A 25,528-nucleotide genomic window follows, 5' to 3' on the forward strand; every position below is an offset into this window, starting at 1 on the left:
GCCAAAACCATTCCCAGCATCTTCTTCCTTGTGGAAGAAGCACATCAGTGCATCCAGAGGGGCGTTCCCTAAGCCCTATCGGCCCGGGAACGCCCCTTTTTGCATGCATCTACTTGCACCTGCAAAATAGCTGGGGAACTGGATTTGTTTCCCCACTCCTTCACATGAAGCCAGCTGGGTGACCTTGGGCTAGTCACAGTTCTCTCAGAACTCTCTCAGCCCCACCTACCTCACAAGGTATCTGTTGTGGAGAAGGGAAGATGATTGTAAGCTGGTTTGATTCTTCCTTAAGCGGTAGAGAAAGTTGGCATATAAAAACCAACTCTTCTTCTTCTTCATAGTCCCATGAAACTCAATGGAGGACTTTCATGGGGTTTTCTGTGGGTCGCCTTTTTTTTTTTTAATTAGGCCAGGAAGCCCCTCAGGAGGCAGTGCAGCTGCCCTGTCCCCAGCCGTCCTCTAACTACCCCCACCACTCAGGATTGCTCTGCCCGATACCAGGCAAGATAGTCCTCTAAGTACATCGTTTCCAAGCTGTGAAAAGGTCACCAGCACTTTGAATTTAGCCCAGAAGCACAGCGCCAACCAATGAAACTGATTTCACCATTACTGTAATATCCAAATTACAGTAAGCAAATACCGATAACTCTGAATTTTTAATTTCAATATCTTCTTCTCAACTGTGACTTCTGGAATTTAACAACAACAACAATTTGCAGTCATAGACCATCAAATAAAGCAAATTTGCGTAGTTAAATAGTACAGGATAAAAACAAATACAAAATAGATTTGCTATTAAAATGGTTAATAATGCTTCGGCTAAAACTGCAACACCAAAAAAAGGGGCTGACAACCCTAATATTATAAGACTTCTGGAATTCAAGGAAGAGCACCCAAATGACAAGCCGACTCTGAAACTTTCACCCAAACGGTGAAAGGGTCTCCTCAAAAGATCCGCATTACCAAGAGTGCAATCCTAAACAGAGTTACACACTTCTAAATCCATTCAAGTCAATGGGTATAAAAAGGTGTAACAGTTTAGAATTGCACCACAAAGCAGGTGCCCTAGGTTTTTTGGCTCCACAGGCTTGATGTGCCTGTAGGATCGGGCTGTCAGCTTTCACAGCACTAATCTCTGGGTACTTAATCCAGGTCCCCAGTTGCCCATACTGATGCTCATCAGCACTGACACATCCTTCCAGCCTGTCCATGTAGGTATAAATCCTGTAAATTAAGATAAATGTAACAGAAAACTGGAGAAAACTTCTCTTTTAATGCTGTAAACTAGACTTCTGCTGTGTATCTTACTTACCAGGAATGGAAAAGAGTCTCACAAGATAGCTGTCTTATTCTGTCCACATCTGCTTTTATCACCTTAACTTCCACTAGCATATTCTTCACTCTGGAAGCCAACTGCTGACACAGCGGATCTTGTTTTTGCATCTTGCACCCAAAGGGCAGCTGGTCTGAGGCCACTGGAGTGAGGTATCGTAGCTCTGAAGGGACATGTTCAGGAGCTGACGTGGGAACTTTGGTTGGGTTCAGTTCAGTCCTGTCACATGTGAGACTGATCGACTGAATGTCTGTCCTGGGACAACACTCTATAAGCCAAGACAGCTGCTCAAGGACCATCACAGTCTGCATGGCAAGGTGCTGTAACCTGTCGGTCCATTGCTGAACACCATCTTGAGGAGGAAATGCTATACTGTATTCATTACTGATGGTCAGTTTGGCATCTATCTCTTGTACACAGCTCAGAAGATTCCTGTTTATGAGATCCAAAGAGAAGACATTTGTTGATAATTCAATATATCAAGAATACAGTTCAGCCAGCCCGTAGCCACCCAATCAAGAAGCTTTTCAGATTCCTTGAGAACAGCGAATACATGTTAAAAACAGATCCGATTTATACTGGTATACTGAATATACTGATCGTGAATACAGATATACTGAGCTATACCCCCATTACTTCAAAAAGCATTAAGAAGGCAGGATATGCCTGTGCCCCGCGGGATCTTTCGGCATTCTGCAAGGCATGTAAGGCTGTTTTGTACAGTGCCGCTTGTGGCTTAATGCTATGAACCAGGGAGCTGGCAAATGGGCAAAATCAACAACTGCCTGTACATGTGAATTCTCTGTTGTGGAACCCCCAACCTTACGGAATGGCCTGCCTGATAAGGTCAGGAGGACTCCCACTCTCCACAATGCAAAACTGAATTATTCAGGATAAGCTTTTTTTTTTTTTACACAGCTCATAGGGCTGTACTGTAATGAAATGGTTCAGAGAGATGCTTTGGTAAAGGTATAGGGACTGTGGACTATACTACTATGTATAGTACGTACTGTCTGTTGCTGCAGTATGGTCCTACTATGTATTTTCTGCCTTAATATGTCACATTAATGCATATACTTTATTTCAGCTCTGTGTAATCTGCCTCGAGTGATGGAGAGAAAGGCAGACTATAAACGATGTACGTAAATAAATACAATTTAAGCATAAAGCACAGAGGGTCCTTTAGCCTACCGAGATGGAATGAAAGGGGGCAGAGGCACTGCTCGGTAGCAGACCATCTCCTTTGCATGCAGAAGGTCCCAAGTTCGATGTCCAGTTAAAGGGAGCAGGGCATAAGTGATACGAGAAGACCAAAGAGAACCTCTGCCAGTCTAAGTAGACAATCCTGTCCTTGGTAGGCCAATAGTCTGACTCAGTATAAAGGATGTTTGTTTGAAATGTTTGTTCAAAGGGAGATCCAAATTTGTTTTATGCTAAGGTGGTCCAGGATCAAAAGCAACACAGAAGGAGCTTTCAGACGAAGAGCGTGAGTTCAGTGCCTGAACCATCCCCAATGCATGTACAGGGGAGGCGCTGTGGCTCAGTGGTAGAGCATCTGCTTGGCATGCAGAAGGTCCCAGGTTCAATCCCCGGCATCTCCAGTTAAAGGGACTAGGCAAGTAGGTGATGTGAAAGACCTCAGCCTGAGACCCTGGAGAGCCACTGCTGGTCTGAGTAGACAGTACTGACTTTGATGGACCAAGGGTCTGATTCAGTATAAGGCAGCTTCATGTGTTCATGGTTTTGCGATCCTCACCTATCCCTAAAAACTGAACAACACAACCTCTGTGTTTTGTGCTGCTCTCAATTCCTGATGTTAATTTCTTGTTATTTTTTTAAAAAACTAACTTAAGTAGTTTGCAACCCGTGTCTTCCATTTTGGTTTTGAACCTCACTTTTTAAACAAATGAGCACATGGAAAACAGAAGGCCAAGTACCTCAAGATAATCCACTGCTCTGTCAAGCCAGTGAGAGCACTCCTCTGCTTCACAAGCATCTTCATTAGGTGTGCAGTGAATCCTTTGCATCTTTCAATTGTACCAAGCCCAATTTCCTGCAGTGACAAGGGTAGGAACAGTTTATTTTTGTATAATTTTTTCATAACGACTGTCTACTGCTGTTAATAAAAAATATGAAGCCTTTTCTCCCTTACACTGATACCATCATTTCTGGATTATTTTCATTTTTAATTGCTTTTCCTGATGGAAGTAGTTTGTATTTGTGTATATGGAGATGTTGGTTGAATTGAAGCACTGGATGCACAGTGAGGGTTTCTTCTCATTGGTGGATTAGATGAGAAAAACAGTTAATATCCCAATTATTTTGATTATCGTTTCAATGACACAAGGTGAGAACAAATGCTCTAGATTCTCTCTCAGCGAAGCAAGTGAAGTTACAAAGACTGGACTCTCCAAATAATTACAAAAATTAAGTGGAATGCTTACTTTCTGGCTGATTTACATAAGGTTCTTGTATTTTCTACTGATTCAACATGTTGTGTCAAGTTTCTAGCTTCACAGCAGGTGGTTTACAGTAAAAGATATAAAACTTCAAATAAAAAGAAAAAGGCCTACATAGGTCTAATTGAAATAATCACATTAATATCATCAATAATCATCAACAACAAGAAATATCAACCACACTTCTCTGAAAAACTGAACAGGGACTAAAACTGCCCAACAGTTCAATAGCTTATCAATCATCTGGAATACATGAAGTGAATTTGGCAGTTGTGAATACTTTGTAATAAATAGCGTATAGAAGTGACAGATTAGTAGACGTGGCTGGTAGTTTCACCTTTGTTTACTTACAATGTTGACTACAGAAATGCCTGAGAAAAAGTACAGACTTAAAATCCAGCGTCAAATATGCAGCAGCAAATGATCCTGTCTCAACCATTCAAAATAAAAGGCTAAACAAAGTATCTAGTGTTGTATGAAGTTACTGATTTACCTTTGACGGTGCCAGCAATGCTGTTTGAAGCCTACAGTGGCGTGCAAGAGACTGATAGAAGTATTTCTGGCATCCATCCCAAGATGAAGAGATCTCAGATAGCAACCTGGAAAGTAGAGTATATGAGATTTCCCTCCTCTCTCAAGCCCCCCCGCCCAAAGCAACTTCAAGCCTTCTGTGGACAACTATCAGTCAATATTTCTATATCCCCTTCTTTATGACATGGTATGACAATGTACAAACTTGACAGGTCCTGAAGTTCAGTTTAGTCACTATTTTTGCAATCCCAACTAACACTGTGTTATATGTTTAAGAATCAATTTAATAATGTTATGAACTTAAGGTTAAATTCCAAAAAATGTGGGTTCCAAACGTGGGTTCCAAAAAACGTTATATTGTCAGAAGCCAACATGCAGCCCCATCTGACCTGGGAAAGTGACGAAAGAGCGCTCAAAGATTTAAGCAGCTATGGATTCCGTCACGAGCAAGGTGGTGCATTTTTATATCTCCTTTGTGGAGTGAAGAAGAATGTGAGACTGAGTTTCAAAGCACTCTTTCTGAAGCTTAATAGAGAACTTACAGTTTTTTCTACATTAGATGAGAGACTTGTGTTGTTTTACACACTGCAAAAGGTTGAGGGAGTGGAATTCTGTTTATGTATTTGGGGCCTCTTCGGATCTGCTACAGGAAAATCTCCTGTGCAGAAATAAGATATATTTTTACATTTTTTAAAGGAACGATTACTGAGTAGCATCAGTCATTTAATGTCAGCTAATCAATCTTTATTACAGCCCACAGGCCATTCAGCAGCACAAAAAAGTAAAAAACTACTATAAAGTTATTGACCTAGAATCTCAGCATACATCATTCCTCCTAAAATATCTAATGGAACTAAAAATTTTGAGGCAGAGAATGTATATGCTCCTAAACTAGGGACTGAAATAATTTCTACACGATTACATGCAGAGGATATGATGATTATTTCATTACCAAAGGTGGGCCTAAATAGAGCCTTAAATTATGTTTGAAATTGCATACTGAATCAATCCTAGGTAAGACCGAAAGGGATTGCCCGAAAGGGCAATCATAAAATTCTTTTCTATGATGGAAGCACGGTATATTCCAGTAGCACTCCAATTATTTACCACTAAAATTACTAATCTGCTTTTATATGCAGCTCTGGTTTGCGTAAAAGCAGCTACTCCTTCTAGTGAATTTATTCAATTCAAATTCTTGAGAAAAATTCTTAAAGTGCCTAGATGTGTACCCACTATGGCTCTCAGATTAGAAAAGTGGTCTTACATTGCTTATAAATTTGGCTTGGCGAGCAGCCTTTAATTTTAGAATCTGACTCTTGTTCATCCGTGAACATAACAATTTTCTTTACAGCCTAATGACTGATCCTTATACTCCAACTTGCCTTAACCCAATAGATGAAAAACTGACCACTTTTGGATCTTTCCTTTTTAAAAAAAAATCCATGGGGCTAAGTATAGCTAGTTTAGCAATCCATGACCATATAAAGGATATTGATTTTCAAGAAACATTGGCTAAAGCCCGTGGTGTGTGCTCTCCCCTACTATTCAGTTTAGCTCCAATGATCCCACATCAGTACACACATTATTTATCAATATTAACTGTTCCAAGATTTGTCCTGTCTAAATTTAATGTGCTAATATCTGCACTCCTGACGGGAACATACAAAACTATTCCATCTAATTGTAGATTTTGTCTTTGCTCTGCTGAAATGTCTTGTTCAACAATCTTTGCACATAGATTCACAACTTAAAATTTGGCTGGGGGATAGATAACATGATGAAACATGACAGAAAAACACTAATTACTTTATTGTTAACAATGGAATTAGAAACTAATACTTAACAAAATGATCACACAGCATTCAATTGATTAGGAAAAGGTAACCCTTTGTCCAAGTTACCTTTTGCAATCTGCTATTGCTGTGTGATGGAAGGAAGACAGCAACTCATCAATGAAGTTCAGCAGAGTGTATAACCTCTTTGCAGGTTCTCTTCAATTAGGACACCTACTTTATTATTAAACTCTGCCTACTAGCAAAATGATGTTCCTCGTGTGAATACACTGGACACCAAAATGTGGAAAGGAACATGGCTAGAGGGGATCCCATTCTAAGGGACAAACAAGTAAATCCTGCTTCCCCCCCCCCAAAAAGGGGGGAGAGTCTTCTCCCTCTCCCGAATCAGTGGGTACTGTGGTCTGTGTATGAGCATTACACTTCTTCTGGCAGAAGAATTGGGACACACTGAAAAGAACCAAATGGCAAGCTGCTTGCTTCCCTTCACTCCAGAGTGTAACAAAGGGGGCAGATAGGGGAATTATGCAAGGATGTAATTTTGTGTGTGTTCTACAGTAGCCTGAATAACCCAGCTTTGCCCAGGCTCATCAGAACTTGGGAGTTAAGCAGGGTTGGCCACAGTCAGTACTTTGATGGAAGGGGACAACAGCAAACCACCTCTGCTCCTCTCTTGTTTGGAATGCCCCATGGATGGGGTTGCCATGAGTTGGCTGCACCTCAACAGCACTTTTTTCTTCTTTCCATAGAAAGCAGTGAATTTGAATAAATAATTCATAATAAAGCAGGCAGCATTATTTACCCCCTATATTTTTTAGTCATTCACATGTTCCTTTAACTCCAATGCATACAGAGTCTGTTATGATTTCAATTTGCGTGTATCTCCTTAAAATTAGAACTAAATTAACCTCATTAAAACGGCCTATATTTAGAAATCCCAATTTGCAATTTCTGTCACAATGCCTGCCCTTTAACACCAAGCCACCAGTGTAGTATAAAACCAGGAAATACATACACTGAGTCCAGTTTCTGTGTGCAGTTAACCAAGGCCAATGCACTGCGTAAATCCAATGGGTGAAGGAAAAGCAGATCCTGAGAAGTTTTTGAATGAGACCAAGCAAGTCCTTTGCGATATGACAACCCTAGGAAGAAACACATCATCTTTGTTTTCTTTTTTACATTTACAATATAAATACAAGGGTTTACTCGTTCCCACAATGTAAAATTTTAGATACTTCTTAGATTCCATTATTTTTGACAAGTAAACTCAACCAGCTGGTTTAAGAATACTAAAATATAAATAAGACACCAGTCCTATGCATTTTCTTCTGCGATTTTATGAGGAAAGCAAGCAACAGTAATCATAAAAATAAAAGCAGAGAAAGTGGTCAAAATAATCAGACAGAGTAAGCAAATATTTTGAACCATCACCTCTTGCTTCTAAGTGCAGATGTTCACAGAGGCCTATTCATCCTGCGTGTACTGTCCCAAATACTGCATCAGTGTAACTTGCATAAGACATATAGTACACAGTCCCCCCTTCTGATTTTTAATGGACTTCAACTCTGCCTTGAATGTAACAACTGCTTTGAGGCTATTCTCGTGTGGTATACTTTCTAAGAACAATGTTATTGTAAAGGCAGTTTCCTTTGTATGTGAACAGCTGAAGCCCCTCCTCAAATAAATCCATGCCTGTGTGGGGAAAATATTAGCACTAACTGGTCAGCACTCTGATACAGACAGCTGTGATTCCCTTTATTGTGGTAGCACTTTTACAAGCAGCCACGGTTCCAGAAATTGCTACCAGCTATATCCATATGCAGCCTGGCTCAGACGAATGCTTCCCCCATATACTCATAACTTTGTACAAAATCAAGGAGTCGAGGCTGGCTGTATATAGGGGAAACTGACAGTGAGACAGTCCTTATATTTTAGGACAGTGTCTGTTAGATTCATATGATTATAAACCACACCATGGTCCAGTGTATAGGTCCTACATATAATGTGGGATGCTGCCATCAAGCCTCCATCTTGTTGGCCTCTCTTTCTCCCTCTAACTTGGCGACTGAGATCAGCTCCTCTTTGACAGTCACATGAGGCTCAGAACACGAGCTTTAAACTACAGGCCATCTACAAAACCAAGTGTAAGTAAAGAGAGGGCAGGATTGGGTACAATCCCACACCCTGATCTCATCATGCTTAATGGTGACAACAGCATGCAGGGACAGAAAACTCTCCCTTTAACTAGCCCTCAGACCATTAATCAGGATCTCTCAATTAATCAACAGTACTTTAGTACAAATGATCTGGCTGCCTTGATATTCAAATCTAGAAAGAACTAAAGCCCACTTCAGCTTTCTTCCACAGTGAAAAGAATGATCGACTTTAGATAATGGAATTTCCTGCCACCTTACTAAAATGGAATTTGTAACTAAGAATGCCTCCAACGCACACCTCTTTCCTTAACTGAAAATATTCCCAGTACCTAGGCATTATTCCCCCTCTCTCACCTTTGGGCAATTAGTGGAGATACCTTGCAGCTCACCTAGCCCCCTCTCTACTTTTCAAACCTAGAAATCTTTTGTTTTGCGACTCAAGCCCATGGCCCTAAAATTGAAGTTGGAATCTGTCCCCAAACCATGCTCTCATTTCGGTTTGCTTGCAGGAATCCTGGCAAGCGTGCTCTGATCTGCCCAAGATGACCTCTATCATGAAAGCAGAATGTACTCAGTCACAGACACCCAACACCAGAAATGTCTGTTGTTCTTTCCCTGATATTACCCTTTTGGATTACTGGACATTTGGGAATCTCACCCCCTACCCCCACAGATGGAGAACACCGCCTTGGGCCAGGAACCTGCAGAGATAGGCAGTTACAAATCCTCGTTTCAACCCTCCCCCCACTCTCTACCTCTCTGATTTCATGCCTGCCCCTTTCTTAGGTGACACATTACACAATGTGTACAAGAATTTGGAATATTTCTCTCTATGCAGGCAATATACATGACCAAAAAATCTGCAGATACTTAAATCCAGAGTATGGTCAGACAGGAAGGATCTTTCTACAAGCATGAGAAATGCTTCAAGTTTGTAGAAAAATCTGAAACTTAAAAAAAAAAGTACATAAACAATAGAAGAAATGCCTGCAGCTTTAACAAACAAATGTCTTCAGTGGCAATTGCTAGGCATCCACACAGTGTTCAAGCCTTGGTTTCTGACAGTAAAAGGCAGGGAAAGGGGGCAAAGCCCTTTCCAGGGCTGTTTTGGCCCTTGAGGGACAATCGCTGGGTGACTTGCTATCATGCAACTTGCATGATGCATGTCTAGGGGACATGCTCATCTCAGACTACATATAGTAGCAAAGACCAAGTTTCATTGCATCTCACCTGTAGTTGCAAGGCTCTTAAAGAGCTCTGTTAGAGCCCTCTGTTTCTGCACAAGTAGATGCTTGACCTCTGACTTCTGTTTTTCTTTGTCAGCAAGCAGACTGACGGACGTGTTTTGCAACTCATGGGCAGAGGAAATTACATCACCTTAAAAAGTAGAGAGTGGTAGAAAGAACGGATTTAGCAGCAATTTCAACAATATCACTTTAACTCACCAGTCTCCTCTCCCCAGAACTCACCACAACACCGATTAGTCCATCTGTTTAGAAAGGAGGGGGGGAAATAACTTTTTTGCGCAGTGTTTTCCAATGTGAAATTTCATTCTGTACATTGAGATCCATTGCAGTATTTCCCCAGTGCCTACCTGTGAACTGGTCAAGGTTTTCCACCAGATCCAAAAATGTGTCGTTCTTCACAAAGGTTGTGCATATCTTTGCCATCCGTTTTGTAAGCTTAGGCAAGCGGGCCTGAAGGGAATCAGGATGCAACACATCTCCTTGGCATCCCTGTAAATGAGCAGTCTAGAAAAATTTCAAAACAGTAAAAGCAACATGGCTTAAATCAGAGTGCTGCATGGGTCCATCACAGTAGTAAAGAATGGAGATTTATAGAAAGGGGATAGCTATTTTCACCATGTGCCATTAATGCTTCCAAAGGTATCAGGCTGGCAAAATGTAAGGATACATGTGACTTGATCATGCACATAAAATTCCCATAATACTAATTCAAACAAGCACGCTATACCAGAGATTAAAAGTAGTTTCCATGGACATAAAGTTTGATCACTCATACATGCAATTCTCCACTTATAACTTCAAGTGGAACAGTTCCAGAACTCTGCGCCTTCTCATTTATATGCAGTTGTAGATGAGACTCAAGAAATCTACACATACAGCCATTGGAATCCACAGAATTTTACATCACAGTAGGACAAAACAGAGGATAAAGATTATGTTCCTATTGTTATCCTGCCTCTGCCACAAACTTTTTACAGTATTTTGCACATACAGTGTAACTTACTGTTAAAAAGGGGAGGGAGGGAATTCCCTGCATACAGGGAATTTAGAACCCCACTTAAAAATGCCTAACACTTCACCTGAATGCTAATGAGAACTTTATATACCTGAACAACATCTATTCTAGTAGCCAGTTTTTTTCTTAATATGTTGTGCAGACTCTGAATTTTAGTCTCCTGGTTATCAGACGGCTCTTGCTTCTGCAAAGAAACTACTTGCTTGTCTTTGAATGTCTCCATTAAGGCTGATCGACACGGTTCATTGAGCGTAGCTTCAAATTTCTTCATAAATTTAAAAAGTGTCCTAGTCACAATGAAAAAGAGACAGATGAAAATGAACTTCATGACAACAGGGTAAAAGGTGAACAACAGTGACTGAAATAGTTCATCCTAGTTCATCACCCAGTTTTAAATTTACAGACATGAATCAAAATAAAACCGAAGTCCAATAGCACCTTAAAGCCTAACAATATTTATTCTAACATAAGCTTTCATGAGTCAAAGTTCACTTCCTCAAATGCAATTAAGAGAATGCCATGTTGACATATATCGATCAGCAATTGGTGGGTATGACTTACCAACGAGTTATAGGACCTTTGTACATTAAGCAAAGGGGCTACTGTTAACAGCCTAACACCGTGTTGGCGAACCTATGGCACGCGTGCCGGACTTGGCACGCCGAGCCCTGTCTGTGGGCACGCGCTGGTAAGTTGAGAACCCCCCCTTCCCCCGACTCCACGCCGCCCAGCTCGGCGGGGGCTTTGAACTGCTCCGCGCTGCCCCGAGCAGTTCAAAGCCCCCCCCCTTCCCCTGACTCTGCGCCGCCCAGCTGGGCGGCGGGGGCAAATTGCCTTGTTGGCACTTTGCGATAAATAAGTGGGTTTTGGGTTGCAGTTTGGGCACTTGGTCTCTAAAAGGTTCGCCATCACTGGCCTAACATGTTAGACACAAGAAGGCTAGTTAGACAAAGACAATTGTCATTTACTTTGATCATATTATGTTGGTAGATGAAATTACTATAAATATGCACTCTTGTAAGTAAATAATGGAAAATGGAACACTGATATTTACTTCTTGTCAATGGATAAAGTTTCTTCTTATAAATGGATAAAGGGAATCCAGGTTGGATTATTTATTTATTATTTTCAATTTATATCCTGCCCTCCCCAGCCAAAGCCAGGCTCAGGGCGGGACCAGCATTAAAACCAACCAATAGGCACAGCAGCATTCGATTAAAACATTAAAACAGTCATTAATAACTTTTAAATAACCAATTTAAAACAACAGATGACACCAAGATGGTTGTAGCTAACTACAGCAGCCAGATAACCCCCTAGGTCATATATCAGCCAAAATAATGTGGTGGAAAGGTAGGGAGGCCAGCATAGATGACATCGCAGCTGTCCTCAATTGTAGGCCTGGTGGAACAACTCTATTTTACAAGCCCTGCAGAACTCTTTAAGGTCCCGCAGGGCTCTGATGTTACTTGGGAGGGTGTTCCACCAGCCTGGAGCCAGGACCGAAAAGGCCTTGGCTCTTGTCGAGGACAGCCACACACTCTTAGGGCCGGGAACCACCAGTAGGTTATTATCAGATGAACGCAGTGTTCTTTGGGGGGCGTACCAAAAGAGCTCCCTAAGATACGAGGCTCCCAGACCATGTAAGGCTTTAAACGTCAAAAACAGCACCTTAACCTGATCCGATACTCCAGTTGGAGCCAGTGCAGTTGACAAAGCACTGGCTGTATATGTTCCCGAAACGAGGTCCCTGTAAGGAGCCTCACTGTGGCATTCTGTACCAGCTGGAGTCTTCAAATGAGTCTCAAGGGTAGCCCTACATAGAGATTACTTAATAAACTTAATAAAGTCTCCCATGTTGCAATTTTTTTGGGGGACAAATGACTGACTTAAATGCTAAGGTGTCCAAAATGGCTAACATCATCAAAACATCAGTAAGCTACCTGTGAGCCTTCTCCACAGACTGTTTTACAGCCCAAAAGCTGACATCATTCCATTTTGAGATTTTCACGAACTCCTGTAAAGTAAAACAAAGTCAATGAACTGCAATATCCATGAAATGAAACGATATACATGCCCAGTTTTAGAAGCCAGTATAATACTTTGTGCATGGCATCATGTTTTGGCTTTATCTCCCATAGCTATCGACTAGAAGTCAGTCATCACACCAAGCATCACTCTTCTTACCTTTAGTTCTTTTTCAATAGGCTGCCGGAGTTCAGTCAGCCTAGCCTGCACACATTCTGAAAACTGCTTGTAATAATGATATAGATTCCATAGTACATTGCACAGAATATCTAAAATGAACAAACAACAAATTTAATTAAAATATGTTCTTCTTCAACACTAGAGGGACCAGCTAGGGAACATAAAAAGTAGAGCCCCTTTTTATGAAGTATTCTGCCCCTCCCCAACATCTTGGCCGTCTTTCAGCAGGGCAACTGAGCAGGTAACCATGTTCACCTTATCTGCAGCACTAGGGTAACCTCCAGAAGCTGATGTACTATGCAAAAGGAAGCAAACTTATGGATTTAAGAATTGAGTAGATGGAAGACAAAAGATGAGCTCTGAATCAGTTGGCCTGTTCTATGACAGGAAGTTCAAACTATGGTTTAGGTTCAAAAATTTGGTGAGCACAAGTCATGGCTTGACATGCCTAAACTGATCCTGCTAACGGTACTGTGCTGAGCACACGCACAAAATAACTGTATTTGGTAGCAAATCCGGCCTAAAATGCAGAGCAAAATAATTTAATGTAGAACTGGAAAGATGATGTAACTACACTTAAGTATGTCTGATTGACGTCCCATCACGTCATATGATAAGAGGGTGGGGCTGATTTATCCAGGACTCCTGAGTAAAGCAAGTATATTAACTGCTGTAGTTGGCCTTGTATACCCCAAACAAATGCAAGTACTCAGTTGCTGGGCCACATGAGGCGTATATATACACATGAGGCTTTTATATACATGAGGCCCAGGCCTTTTTAACTAGAGTACTGGCCAATCCAAAACAAATACCTACCATTACCTTCCACCTGTGGCATCAGCAAGACATGGCAGTGGAATTCTAGCAGCATTTGAAGTCGTGTGTGAAATTCTCCCAGGGTGGATCCTTCCATGAAAGCCTGCAGTGTACTGACCACTGCTGTTAAACTCATTTCTATTCATTTTGTAACGTTGCAATTTTAAGGATGGAAAGGAGCAAAGAGAGAGACACATTAATTATTTTGACTTTTTTAAAAAAATAAAAGAAAAAAATAAAATTATGTACCAGCGAGAAAAGCAGTCAAGGTCCCCCCCCCACAAAAAAGGGATAATTGGCTATAATGGGGACAGCAATCTTTGCTACTCAGAAAATATTTACCCCTCAAAATTTTAGTGCTGATATCACATTAATACCCTTTTATTTACAATTAAGAAATCTGAATCTAGTAATTGGAATGTGCAGTCACTCATTCTGATCCCCTCCTCAGCTATGAAGCAAATTCTCCACTTCTGCCTTAACTGTAGTTAAGGGAACTGTCTTCATAGACCTGAACTGCAGTTAATAATGGCCAGGGCTTCCTGTCAGTCATGATCTTACACTCAGTTTAAAGAATCACTCCAGTTAATGCTATCTGTGGTTAAGAATGATGCCAATGATTCCCTTAACCACAGTTAAGGGGAATTAGATGAACAGAGAGGAGGGAATGACCATCCCCAAGGCAAGCTCCCAATATTTTTAACTGTAGTAAGATGAATAGTACACATTTACATTGGCACAATGTAAATGTAACAACAGGGAAAAAGGGGGAGAAAAAGCTATGATAGCAATAACTTACAAAAATCTTAATAGTAATCTACATCCCTGGCTTCATTATTCCAAAATACTGATGCTTTTCTTAGCTATATCACAGTGGCTTTCCACAGATCAAACTACCAAGATGATTTGCTACTGTCGTAATACTTGCCTGATCTGCACACATTTCAACAAGATTAGCAGTTTATAAACTTTGTAAAGTGCTTTGAGAGTTAATACGGAACCTGCTCTGTCAGTACACTTCACATCAAGAGGGACATTAAAATTTGGGTTTAACTGAGTATGTAGCACTGCCCTTTCAAAAAAAGCAAACACAGGCATACCATATACTATGACATATATATTACAACATGCACATCCAGTTTCATAGAGAACTGTTTCCTCGGCCTTGTGTTCTCCTCAACACAAGCTTCTCTTTGGAGGATAGCAGTTTTTCACTTACACAAATATTATTAAATGGTACCCAGAAATATTTACCTTCAGTGTTCTTCCCTATCTGTTCTTGTTGGTATTTTTCTATAATCTGATAGATTGAAAGCCAATGTTTCATCGATTTTTCTGTCTGACGCTGCATTGTATTGTCAAGACTAACAGACCAACAGCTGATAATATATGGGGGGAAATTAAGACCGATCAAAACTTAAATCTGTAACACCATCCATATAGGCTTGCATTTAAAATATCTTTAAGTACATATATCTGAGGAAAGAGACAGATTTTTACCATGAAAGCAATTTCTATGAAAAGTGGTACTATGCATGAACAAAAGTGCCAATTCTACAAAATGGAATGTCAAAAACTCAGTGCAGAGTACACAATATGAACTTAAAAATATGGTTCATATTGTGTATGATTTAACATACATATTTTGCTACTGAATTATGAATGAATCTTGTAGAGGTTGTAGAGATAGGAGAAGGATAGTCGTGTTGGAAGGGAATAAGAAATTGAGCAAAACCATCCCCCCTGACTACTGGGAACACCCTCTGCTTTCTGCACCTCCATTAAACGATTTGGTTCACCCCCCAATAATTGGCACTTTTTAAATACTCAAAACAATGGAAAATTACTTCAGCTCTAGTTTATGCCACTGGATGATCAGCTGAGTGACCAAATCAAGGTGTTTCCTGAGAGACACTGCTCGACTAGCAGTGTCCTCCCAATCCTAAAAGAGGAAGGAATGCTCATCAGACAAGAACTGCAAAGTAATATACATTACAACCAAAAACTTTTCTTGCCTATTATCTATGCCTTAAAAACTAAAGACAACCAACCACCTTTGTTCTACATTTTAATGTTCCACAGTATGAGACGTCACCAGAACCCACAAGTTAGTAATCTTTGATATGCAAATTTGCTACTTTTTGTAACTATTATTCGTGAACTACAGAAACTTGAAATCAGTTTTGGAATAAGCATGCACAGATTACTCCCCCAACCCCCAATTTCTAACCTGAGCCTTGGCAAGCAGAATTTCTAAGCCATTCAGGAACTTTGAGAGGGGACTGGAGAGTGGAAAGCTACAGATTCTGTCCATCACAACCAAGAGCTGCAAAATGAAAAGTATTTTTGGCTGTAACTTTTAAGAGTTCTGAATTGAAATCCGCACATACAGTAACAGAACAAGTGATTTTTAAAATAACCCAGAAATTTAAAACACAGTCTGCTTATAACAGGTGGATCTCTACAAAAGAGTTTTTACTTGCAAAATGTGGACAGACACAACCAGATTTAGACAATTAGTCCTATACTTGGCTTCCTGGAAAGTTATCAAGCCAATGTCTTAGTATCTGGATCATATGTATATAGGATACATGTTTATAGGATACATGCAGGGTTGATCCCATATAAAAAGTAAATATTATACTTTAACATTTCAGCATGCACTAAAGATGCACACCTGCAAAGTCTATTTTACACCTCTCAAAGTTTAGACTACATCCACTTCTTACCTGCACAAGCACAGGGTGATCAGGCCATTCTCGCAACAGTACCCTCACTTCTTTAGCAAAGTTTTCCAGCACAGGTTGGCATAGCTGAACTTGCTGAATATTAGGGTGATGATAGAAGTCATACGGCTCCTCAAGCTGCAGGGCAAGTTCTGAACCTTCTTCAAAAAGTGTATTCTGCAGTATTGTGCTAGCAAGAAGCTGGCAGCCCTGTAGATGGTCATTCATTTCAGACCCTAAGATTTTGGTGGGGAACAGAAAAAGATGTGTAGGCACATGTACCCATAAGTGCTTTACATCATACCTTAGAGCACTGCTGACCAAATGGTAAACCGTGACCTGTATCTAGTGCCTATCCCAATTTTGCAGCCTTTCAGAACATAAAGTGAGTTTGCTCCAAGGCCTCTGTGCCAATGCAGTGAGGCTAGGGCATCCAAGAAACATTAAATCTAGTAGGCTATCCATGTGCAAAGAAAATATACCAAACAGGCCACAGCTGTTGGATCTCCAGTTTCACACCCCAGTTCCTTGCCACGAACCAGCTCCTTAGTACCTGCTGTCTAAGGCATGTAGGTTTCGCACAACTGAGATGCTACTCATCTCAGTTTTTAGGATTCAGAATAAACCTGGCCTACTTTCTAACATTATTTGCATAGCAAACTTATATAACATCACAGAGAAGTTTTTTCAGTAGCACACCCCATTTTACTCTTAGTTATCCAAGATCTTTCATCTGCTTTTCTTCAGTTGTTACTAGTGAAGTTTTGGTATTATTGATCTACAAGCGGGGAACCGGCAAGAATTTACAGAGGGCATCTCATTTTCCTATCCCCCCGCTGCTTCCTGTTTTCTGAAGCATACAGCACCTCAACAGAAAAGTCTTACCAATCAAAGGATAAAAATGGGCCACCAGTGAAGCACCAGTCTGGTAACAGGAGACAAATGTAGTCAAGTGATATTTAGTCTGATGGGAGGGCAGGTTCTGCTGATACCACAGAGATCGAGCGAAGTAAAGGGATAGCTGCTGATGCACTGCCATTACAGTTTTCAGTGAGTGATGGGAAAGGAGGGGTGTTTCAAAGGCAGCTTCGTTTTCTAAACCATCTTCAGTTTCCATTTCTTCCTCAAGACTTGCCTGAGCTGTAATATCTTTAAAATCCTATAAATCATAGAGATATAGAAGTAACTAACCAATTAAAACAATTATGTCACAACATTCAATAGACACTCCCTTCCAGGAGTGAGATTTTTTAAGAACCTCTCACCAATAACTATTTTTAATAGCGTTGATCCTTGATTTGATTTTCTAAATATATATGATGGTTTTAACAACAATTTTATGTGACTTTCTTTTTTAGAATTTTTGTTCATTTATTCCCTTTCAGCAGTGAATAAATGAACATAAATACTAAACCAGAAAGTCGCATAAAATTGCTGTTAGAACCATACACACACATAAAAACACCCATATCCCCTTCTGGGAGAAGGGTTTATTTTAATGTAATTTTACCATGTTTGTTTTAAATTGTAAGGGCAGAAAGGCAGGATATAAATTTTGTCAATAAATAACACCAGAGTAAGAGACCATAAATGAAACAAACACTGATAAGGCACAATAAAAATGAAGCATTAAAACAGAGAAATAACATAACTGCAACACACAGACTCACATTACAAAACAGCTAAAAGCAACTCAGCAGCACCTGAAGCTCAAAAGGTAAACTGGTCTCACCCTAATCATCTTCAAAAGCCTTGCTCTGCAGGCCCTCCATTTTCTGAGGTGATATGGGGAACCAACAGAGACAGGATTTCTCTGCTGTGGGCCTCTGGCTATGGAAAACCCTCTACAAAGTTATCTAAGGTAGTGCCAAGCCCATGAAGTCTTTGGTATCAGCTTATTCATTTGGGGGATGAAGCAGCCTCCCTAATTTTACTGCCGCCCAAATACTAAATGTTTCTATTACTTACAGTGCTGCTGCTCACATGCTGACTAATTCAGTTATTGACCTTTCAAAGCATTTGTCTGATGAGGCTTTTATTGGGGTTGCTATTTAAACAAAACATTAATGCTTGAACTTTTAACTGTTTTAACACAGCTTTCAAATACTTGTATGTTATAAACTAGGAGCCTGGTGGCGCAGAGTGGTAAAGCTGCAGTACTGCAGTCCAAGCTCTGCTCACAACCTGAGTTCGATTCCAACGGACGTTGGTTTCAGGTAGCCGGCTCAAGGTTGGCAAAATGAGTACCCAGCTTGCTGGGGGTAAAGGGAAGATGACTGGGGAAGGCACTGGCAAACCACCCCGTAAACAAAGTCTGCCTAGTAAATATCAGGATGTGACGTCACCCCATGGGTCAGGAATGACCCGGTGCTTGCACAGGGGACCTTTACCTTTTATGCTATAAACTGCCTTAAGAGCCATTTATCAGATTAAAAGTGATGTAAATATGTTGTGCACCAAAAGAAAGTTCTAACAACATGCCACCACAGAAAAGTCCCCGTCTCTGGAGTCACCATCTCACCTCAAATAGTTTGTGTGGAAGGTACATACATAGGGCCTCTGAAGACAACCATTTCTATTTCTTTAATTAGTGTCCATGTCTCAATAGACTTTCCCAACATTTGCAGATTGCTTTCTCGATCTTAGAGAGAGTTTCCTGTAGAACATCTACCCAAACTTCATGGCGGATCAGGGATTTGATTTTGAAATCTCTAAAAAGTTACCTGTATGCACTTGCTCTGCTAACTAACTAAACTAACATGCCCTTCTAGTTTCTTCCCTCCCTTAAATCATATCTCAGAAGTCTAGCTATTTTCATCTCTACTTCTTCAAGAAATAACTTCATACAAAATTTTCAGTGTCAGTAGTAGTCTACCTTCTCATGAAGAGGAAATTTCTTTCTGAATTCTCTCTCTTCTTCCTCCTCTTCACTCAGGCCAGTTCCGTGGCTTTTGGCCTTGTATCTATACAGAGTATTTTTCTGTTCCTCCTCTTCCTGGGCCAGACGCTCTTGTTCATCCCATTCATTTATAATTACCTAAGAAAACAAACCACCAACAAAACTCTTTGCAGAAATCATAATACACGCACAGATATAAATTCCATATGTCTGGTGTTGGTATTAGAGCACGCATGCTTGAACTATGAACATTTAGGTTGCATGCATCTAAATTACATTTTTAACCTAAACTTCTAAAGTTTAAGCTATTCACAATGCAGCAAATAATAAAGAAGAAAAAAGAGATAACCACAGGGGAGGAGTGAAAGGGGAGAAGAAAAGTAGTCTCCCTTCAAAAGCTCCAAATATAAGCAGAGGACCTGAACAGGGAGCTCTCATGAGAAATCCCCCCCACTGGCCCTTCCACCCTCTAGCTGCTTCCTACCTTTCTTCTTCCTTGCTGGAACCTCTGTCTTTGTACCTCTTATCACTGTCTTAACCCCCCCCACACACAAATTTCTTTCTGCTGCTGACATTTCTGCCAGGCAACCCCCAAAAGGGCAGCTGAGACCTCACAACATCGTGTCATGAGATTTTATTTTTTCTTCAACCAGCAATGTCATCATCTGAGCAATTAAAAAACAACAACACCTTTCCTTTTTTCATAGTCTGATGTTTCAGCTAACCTGGGGGTTCCCTATCCCTGGGTGGCACCACCCTATAGATTTTTCTGATGGACATGGGATGAGCCATGTTCAGGATTATATGATTAAATTATTTTAAATCCAGATACTTTACCTGACACAGATGTCTAAAAAGTTGCAGAGATTTATGGTCCAGCTCTCCCTTAGACAGCACATGGCAACGGAGATACAATAAGGCATTCACCAGCAGCTGCTCTTGGGTAAGACACAACCTCTGCTCCCTGTCTGAACCTTCAGCAGAGTACTTCTGAGACAGCCTCTGAAGGTTGTGAAGAACATCTAGAGAGTCCACAGAGCACAAAGCATCTGCCTGGGAAAGGTAAGTGGGGAAGGTGCCCCCAACAGAAGGAAATGACAGGAGAGAAGCAACAAGGGTGCCAAGCTTGGTCAGGCAGACAACACTGCTCAGGGTTGCTCTGTGGACTTCAGAAGCCACAAGTCTCAGGCCGTGCTGCACCTGCAAAATGGCAGCCTGAAGTGGAGCAACTACATCCAGGAAAGCAGCGTAATCCTCCGTCAAATGTTTTCTGAATTGATGGTGCGACTGCTGCCAGGCAGCTTCTTCATTGAGAACTTTCTGAACCACCTGGGCTGGCTGGGATTTATCCCCGTGGAGGAACTGCACAAGGCGAGCCAAGAGATCCTGCACCTTAGAAATCTGGCCAATGCTGTTGACATACTGATGAACCTCCTGATATAAGCAGTCATACAAAGGGCTCTGGGGTCTAAAGGCTTGTTTTTGGCCAAGGCGGGCAATCTGATTCTTTAGTTTCTGGATTCTTTGGCATAACATCCTGAGAGAGGATAAAGTGCATAATTTTAAAATCCAGATAAATCAGTTATGGTTAAAGCTACTACTGGAGTCATTTCTACGACACACAAATTGTCTTTCTTTCATAATATGAACCCAACAAATTTCTGTGTTGTATCTCACTTTTCTTTTTTTTTGGATTAAGAATCTGGCTCTCTGTGAATCAAATGGGGGTATCAGACAGGCATCGCATGATCACATGAAGCTGCCTTATACTGAATCAGACCCTTGGTCCATCAAGGTCAGTATTGTCTACTCAGACCGGCAGCGGCTCTCCAGGGTCTCAGGTAGAGGTCTTTCACATCACCTACTTGCCTAGTCCCTTTAACTGGAGATGCCGGGGATTGAACCTGGGACTTTCTGCATGCCAAGCAGATGCTCTACCACTGAGCCACAGCCCCACCCCAAAGGCCAAAGTAACCTGTTTAGTTCACAAGCTTTTTAAGTAGGTCACCAAGTTTCCCATTTACCACTGAGATGGGAGTAAAAAATTTTTGCAGGAACTTCCGAGGGCCTGCTTTCAAGTAGGGAATCAACTCAGAGCCAAGAGGGATATTTGGGGCTGTGTATAACTACCTTATCAACCTGGAAACAACATAGCCAGTGTTAACATTCCCTCTTAATCCACAGTGCACACCAGTATTACCTAATGTGAGGGTGACTGTGTCTGCTAATTGTTTCATCTTCAAGATCTTTTCCTGTGAACAGCTGAGTGGATAGATTGTGAGTTTTCCATTCACATTCTAGATGGTGCAACTGAAAACAGTAAACAAAAATGAGCCAGTTTAACTCAAAGCAATACTCCTGCATGCTCCTCTGATACTGTAGAGAATAGGTATGCATCATGACTAGTATCCATTTTGACTAGAACCCATGGATAGCCCTGCCCTCCATGAACACGTCCACTCCCCTCTTAAAGCCTTCCAAGTTGGTAGCCATCACCGCATCCTCTATCACCACCTCTATCATGTCTCCCCTTAAACATCTTCTTTCCAAGCTAAACAGACTTAAGTGTTTTAACCACTCTAGCCCCCTGATCATTTTGGTTGCTCTTTTTTGAACCTTTTCATGTTCTGCAATATCCTATCTCAGGTGTGGTGGCCAGAACTGTACACAGTATTCCAAGTGTGATCTCACCATAGATTTGAACAAGGGCAGTATGATAGAAGCAGTTTTATTCTCTATTCCTTTCCTAATTATGGCCAGCCTTTTTCACAGCAGCTGAACACTGGATTGACATCTTCATAGAGTGATCCACTACCACCCTGAGATCCCTTTCTTGATCTGTCACTGCCAGCAGTTCCCATCCGTTTATATGTGAAGCTGGGATTTTTTGCCCCAATATGCATCACTTTGTACTTGCTCACATTGAATCTCACTTGCCATTTTAATGCCCACTCCTCCAATTTTGAGAGATCCTTTTGGAGCTCTTCACAGTCCGTTCTTGTTTTAACCACCCTAAATAATAAATGACAAGGAGAGGAAGTCCACTGCAGCTCCATATACGCACCTCTTCCATTGCATACTTGAGTCTGTATTCTCTCTTTACCGCAGGATCAAACCGAGTCTGTGGAAGCCATATGTGGATCTGCAGCAGCCCTAAGTTCACCCAGAGCCTGCCACGCCGCACGGCTTCAGGCAAGTTCTGGGGTCCTCCTTCCTGCATGCAGAACTGCTGCAGACAAGTCCTCCACAGACACATCATTTCTTCGGGTAGTATGTCCTGAGCGGCAACTTCCTTGAGGACTTTGAAGATGCACTGCAAAGCCACGGGGCCCCTGGAAGAAAGCTTATCACAGCTTTTGAGGTACTCCTCTTGTAGTTGTACCGGAACCAGGTCTTTAAGAGCCATAAGCTGCTTCTCTAAGATGGCAAGCTGGAACCTGGAATCAGTATATCTGTAAGAAAAAAAGAGGATTTCAATTAAGTATAAAGCAGATATCAGCAATTGGAGGTCCTTCAACTGAATTCATCTGCCTCGGCAACATAGTAGCAGCTAACCCTACTCTGGCCAACGCAGAGGTTAGAGAAACATGTGGAGAAAGCAGTAGCTGTCGCAACAGAATTTGCCAACAAACCATTATCCTCCTTTCCAGTTTCCTCTAAGACTAGCTGTTAAACTAGGAATATAAAGCCTCAGTAGTTTTTTTCCGGCTTCAGAAAACAGGAGTAGGAAAGCAACTGTCACTTGCCAATACCTAAATTCAGCCATGGAGGAAAAGGTCAAGTTGTTCCACAGAACCGCACTGACTTCCTGAAGCTGCTGCGCTCTCTCCAGCCACTCGCCCAGAGTCACGTTGGAGGCCGACAGAACAGGAAGGCCAGTCGCATCCCACTGGCACCCCTTGCTGCTGCTAGTTAGAATTTCAGAGAGGCACTTGGAGAAAACGGCTTGACTCAAAATTCCCACACCCTAAATCAGGGGAGATCAAAAATGTGAGTTCCAGCACTGATAAGCGTTTCCACATTAAAATAAAAACAAAAGTGCGGCCATTGACCTTAAACAGCTGCACATATGAGAGATGGTCGCCAAAAAATTCCAAACCATCTCAATGTCATTTATGTATAACAAACTGCACTAAGGAAGGAACCTCCATAGCCAACATTTCTGCAATATTTAAATGCCTATTTCATTAAACGTTTCAATTTGAGCACTCAAACCCACAACTTCACAAGAGACAGGAATCAAATCAGTGTAACAGTCCTTGTATATCTTAATTTATGCCCCATGTGCTACTGGGAAAATAGAAACAGTTTGACAAGTGCATTGTCCTATATGACACCCTCAGACACACTTTTATTCAGCCTATTCTCCAAAAAATTCAGGGAAGATCAGAGGACTGGTACACCTCCCTTCTTCCGGTTGACCTTGAGCCCGGAATCTCGGATACAGTCACAAGATTCTGTGCAGCCCCCAAAGTATACTGAGGTACAATGCTGACTTGGTGTATACATTCTCTAGTTTTATACTTTCATTCTATCTTTCATTCTCCTTTTATTGTATATATACTTTTAGAATTGTTTTGTTAGCATGTCTTTCTTGGGTTCAGCTAATTAACATTCCAAGCAAGACAGTGAGATCTTTTAAAAATGTAAACTAATTCGTTTTTAAACATCAGTATAAAAGCACCATTTTTGTTAACAGTTTAGACTGGACTTGTAGTGCAGGTTTTACCACACAACCTTAAGAGAACAGTCCATGAGGGATTTGGGTATCTTCTTCTCTTCCACAGATACTGGCTTCCAAGCTAGCCAGTGCTCCGGATCTGTGGTTACTGTAGTACTCCAGAATGATGCTAAAGCAGCATTCACCAGCTCTGACCACAAGACAGAAATGTCTTCTGAGACCTAAGGTGCAAGGAAAAAAAGAGAGTATTGGAAGAGTCAAGCCAAGGTTTCCAAAAATTATTTGCAAGAGGAGACAATTATCTAGATCAATTTCAATCTGGATTCAGGCCTAGTTTTGGGATGGAAATGGTCTTGATCGCCTTGCCTGATGACCTTCACCAGGAGATTGACAAGGGGATTGCATCCTTGTTGATTTGCCTGGACCTCTCAGCAATTTTCAGTATCACTGACTATGGTATCTGTCACGTTTGCATGGCTCCCTCCCAGCTCCACACATCCCTTGAAGTGTCACCGCTCACTCATGTCTTCCACGCTGGCCCTCCACACCTCCAGCCCCATCTCCACTGGCCCCACATCTACCAGACACGCTTTTTTAAACTCCTTTGGCTGCCGAGATGGGCCCCACCCTCCTGATGACAATGAGTCATCCCTTCTGGCCCAGCCATAGGAGGCCTCTTGCTGCCACTTGGGCTCCGTAGAGCTGCTCCAGAGGCCTCAGTACCCTTCTGAAGAGGCTGGCTTGGCTGGGAGTGGGGGGGGGGGGTACCGTGCTTCGGCGGTTCCACTCTTACTTGACCAACTGATTCCAGAAGGCAATACTAGAATCATAGAATCATAAGAGTTGGAAGGGACCATCAGGGCCATCAAGTCCAACCCCCTGCACAATGCAGGAAATTCACAACTACCTCCCCCCTCCACACCCCTAGTGACCAGAAGATGGCCATCTAACCACTTCTTAAAAACCTCCAGGGAAGGAGAGCTTACCACCTCCCGAGGAAGCCTGTTCCACTGAGGAACCGCTCTGTTAGAAAATTCTTCCTAATGTCTAGACGGAAACTCTTTGGATTTAATTTCAACCCGTTGGTTCTGGTCCGACCTTCTTGAGCAACAGAAAACAACTCAGCACCCTCCTCTATATGACAGCCCTTCAAGTACTTGAACATGGTTATCATATCCCCTCTCAGTCTTCTCCTCTTCAGGCTAAACATACCCAGCTCCTTCAACCTTTCCTCATAGGACTTGGTCTCCAGACCCCTCACCATCTTTGTTGCCCTTCTCTGGACACGTTCCAGCTTGTCTACATCTTTCTTAAATTGTGGTGCCCAAAACTGAACACAGTACTTTAGTTGAGGTCTAACCAGAGCAGAGTAAAGTGATACCATTACTTCGCGTGATCTGGACACTACACTTCTGTTGATGCAGCCCAAGACTGCATTTGCCTTTTTAGTTAACAGCATCACACTGCTGACTCATGTTCAGTGTTTGGTCTACTAAGACCCCAAGATCCTTTTCACACACACTACTGCTCAAACAAGTCTCCCCCATCCTATAATTATGCATTTGATTTTTCCTACCTAAATGCAGAACTTTACATTTGTCTTTGTCACTAGGTGACTGCTGCTTGGCCCTGTAGCTTTTATGCTATTGTGTCCTGCAGGGTTC

At 41.6% G+C, this 25,528-nt stretch overlaps 1 protein-coding gene across 1 annotated transcript in view; it reads right to left on the bottom strand.

The window, feature by feature from the left end:
• The window catches only part of MDN1 (midasin AAA ATPase 1), a 125,860-nt gene that overhangs the window by 22,896 nt on the left and 77,436 nt on the right, over window positions 1-25,528 (bottom strand). Inside the window, exons 59-79 of the mRNA XM_056856148.1 lie at window positions 23,921-24,078; window positions 22,936-23,150; window positions 22,248-22,635; window positions 21,384-21,493; window positions 20,021-20,720; window positions 19,160-19,321; window positions 17,170-17,443; window positions 16,288-16,520; window positions 15,789-15,884; window positions 15,406-15,500; window positions 14,813-14,937; window positions 13,559-13,696; window positions 12,722-12,831; window positions 12,478-12,551; window positions 10,626-10,821; window positions 9,867-10,023; window positions 9,503-9,649; window positions 7,132-7,258; window positions 4,286-4,391; window positions 3,271-3,386; window positions 1,313-1,765 (exon numbers count right to left, since the gene is read on the bottom strand). Coding sequence (XP_056712126.1) covers window positions 1,313-1,765; window positions 3,271-3,386; window positions 4,286-4,391; window positions 7,132-7,258; window positions 9,503-9,649; window positions 9,867-10,023; window positions 10,626-10,821; window positions 12,478-12,551; window positions 12,722-12,831; window positions 13,559-13,696; window positions 14,813-14,937; window positions 15,406-15,500; window positions 15,789-15,884; window positions 16,288-16,520; window positions 17,170-17,443; window positions 19,160-19,321; window positions 20,021-20,720; window positions 21,384-21,493; window positions 22,248-22,635; window positions 22,936-23,150; window positions 23,921-24,078 — 4,180 coding nt within the window. The remainder of the gene's footprint in view (window positions 1-1,312; window positions 1,766-3,270; window positions 3,387-4,285; window positions 4,392-7,131; window positions 7,259-9,502; window positions 9,650-9,866; window positions 10,024-10,625; window positions 10,822-12,477; window positions 12,552-12,721; window positions 12,832-13,558; window positions 13,697-14,812; window positions 14,938-15,405; window positions 15,501-15,788; window positions 15,885-16,287; window positions 16,521-17,169; window positions 17,444-19,159; window positions 19,322-20,020; window positions 20,721-21,383; window positions 21,494-22,247; window positions 22,636-22,935; window positions 23,151-23,920; window positions 24,079-25,528) is intronic.

Source organism: Euleptes europaea, chromosome 10 (genome assembly GCF_029931775.1).
Source record: "Euleptes europaea isolate rEulEur1 chromosome 10, rEulEur1.hap1, whole genome shotgun sequence".
In the NCBI taxonomy this organism is placed as follows: domain Eukaryota; kingdom Metazoa; phylum Chordata; class Lepidosauria; order Squamata; family Sphaerodactylidae; genus Euleptes; species Euleptes europaea.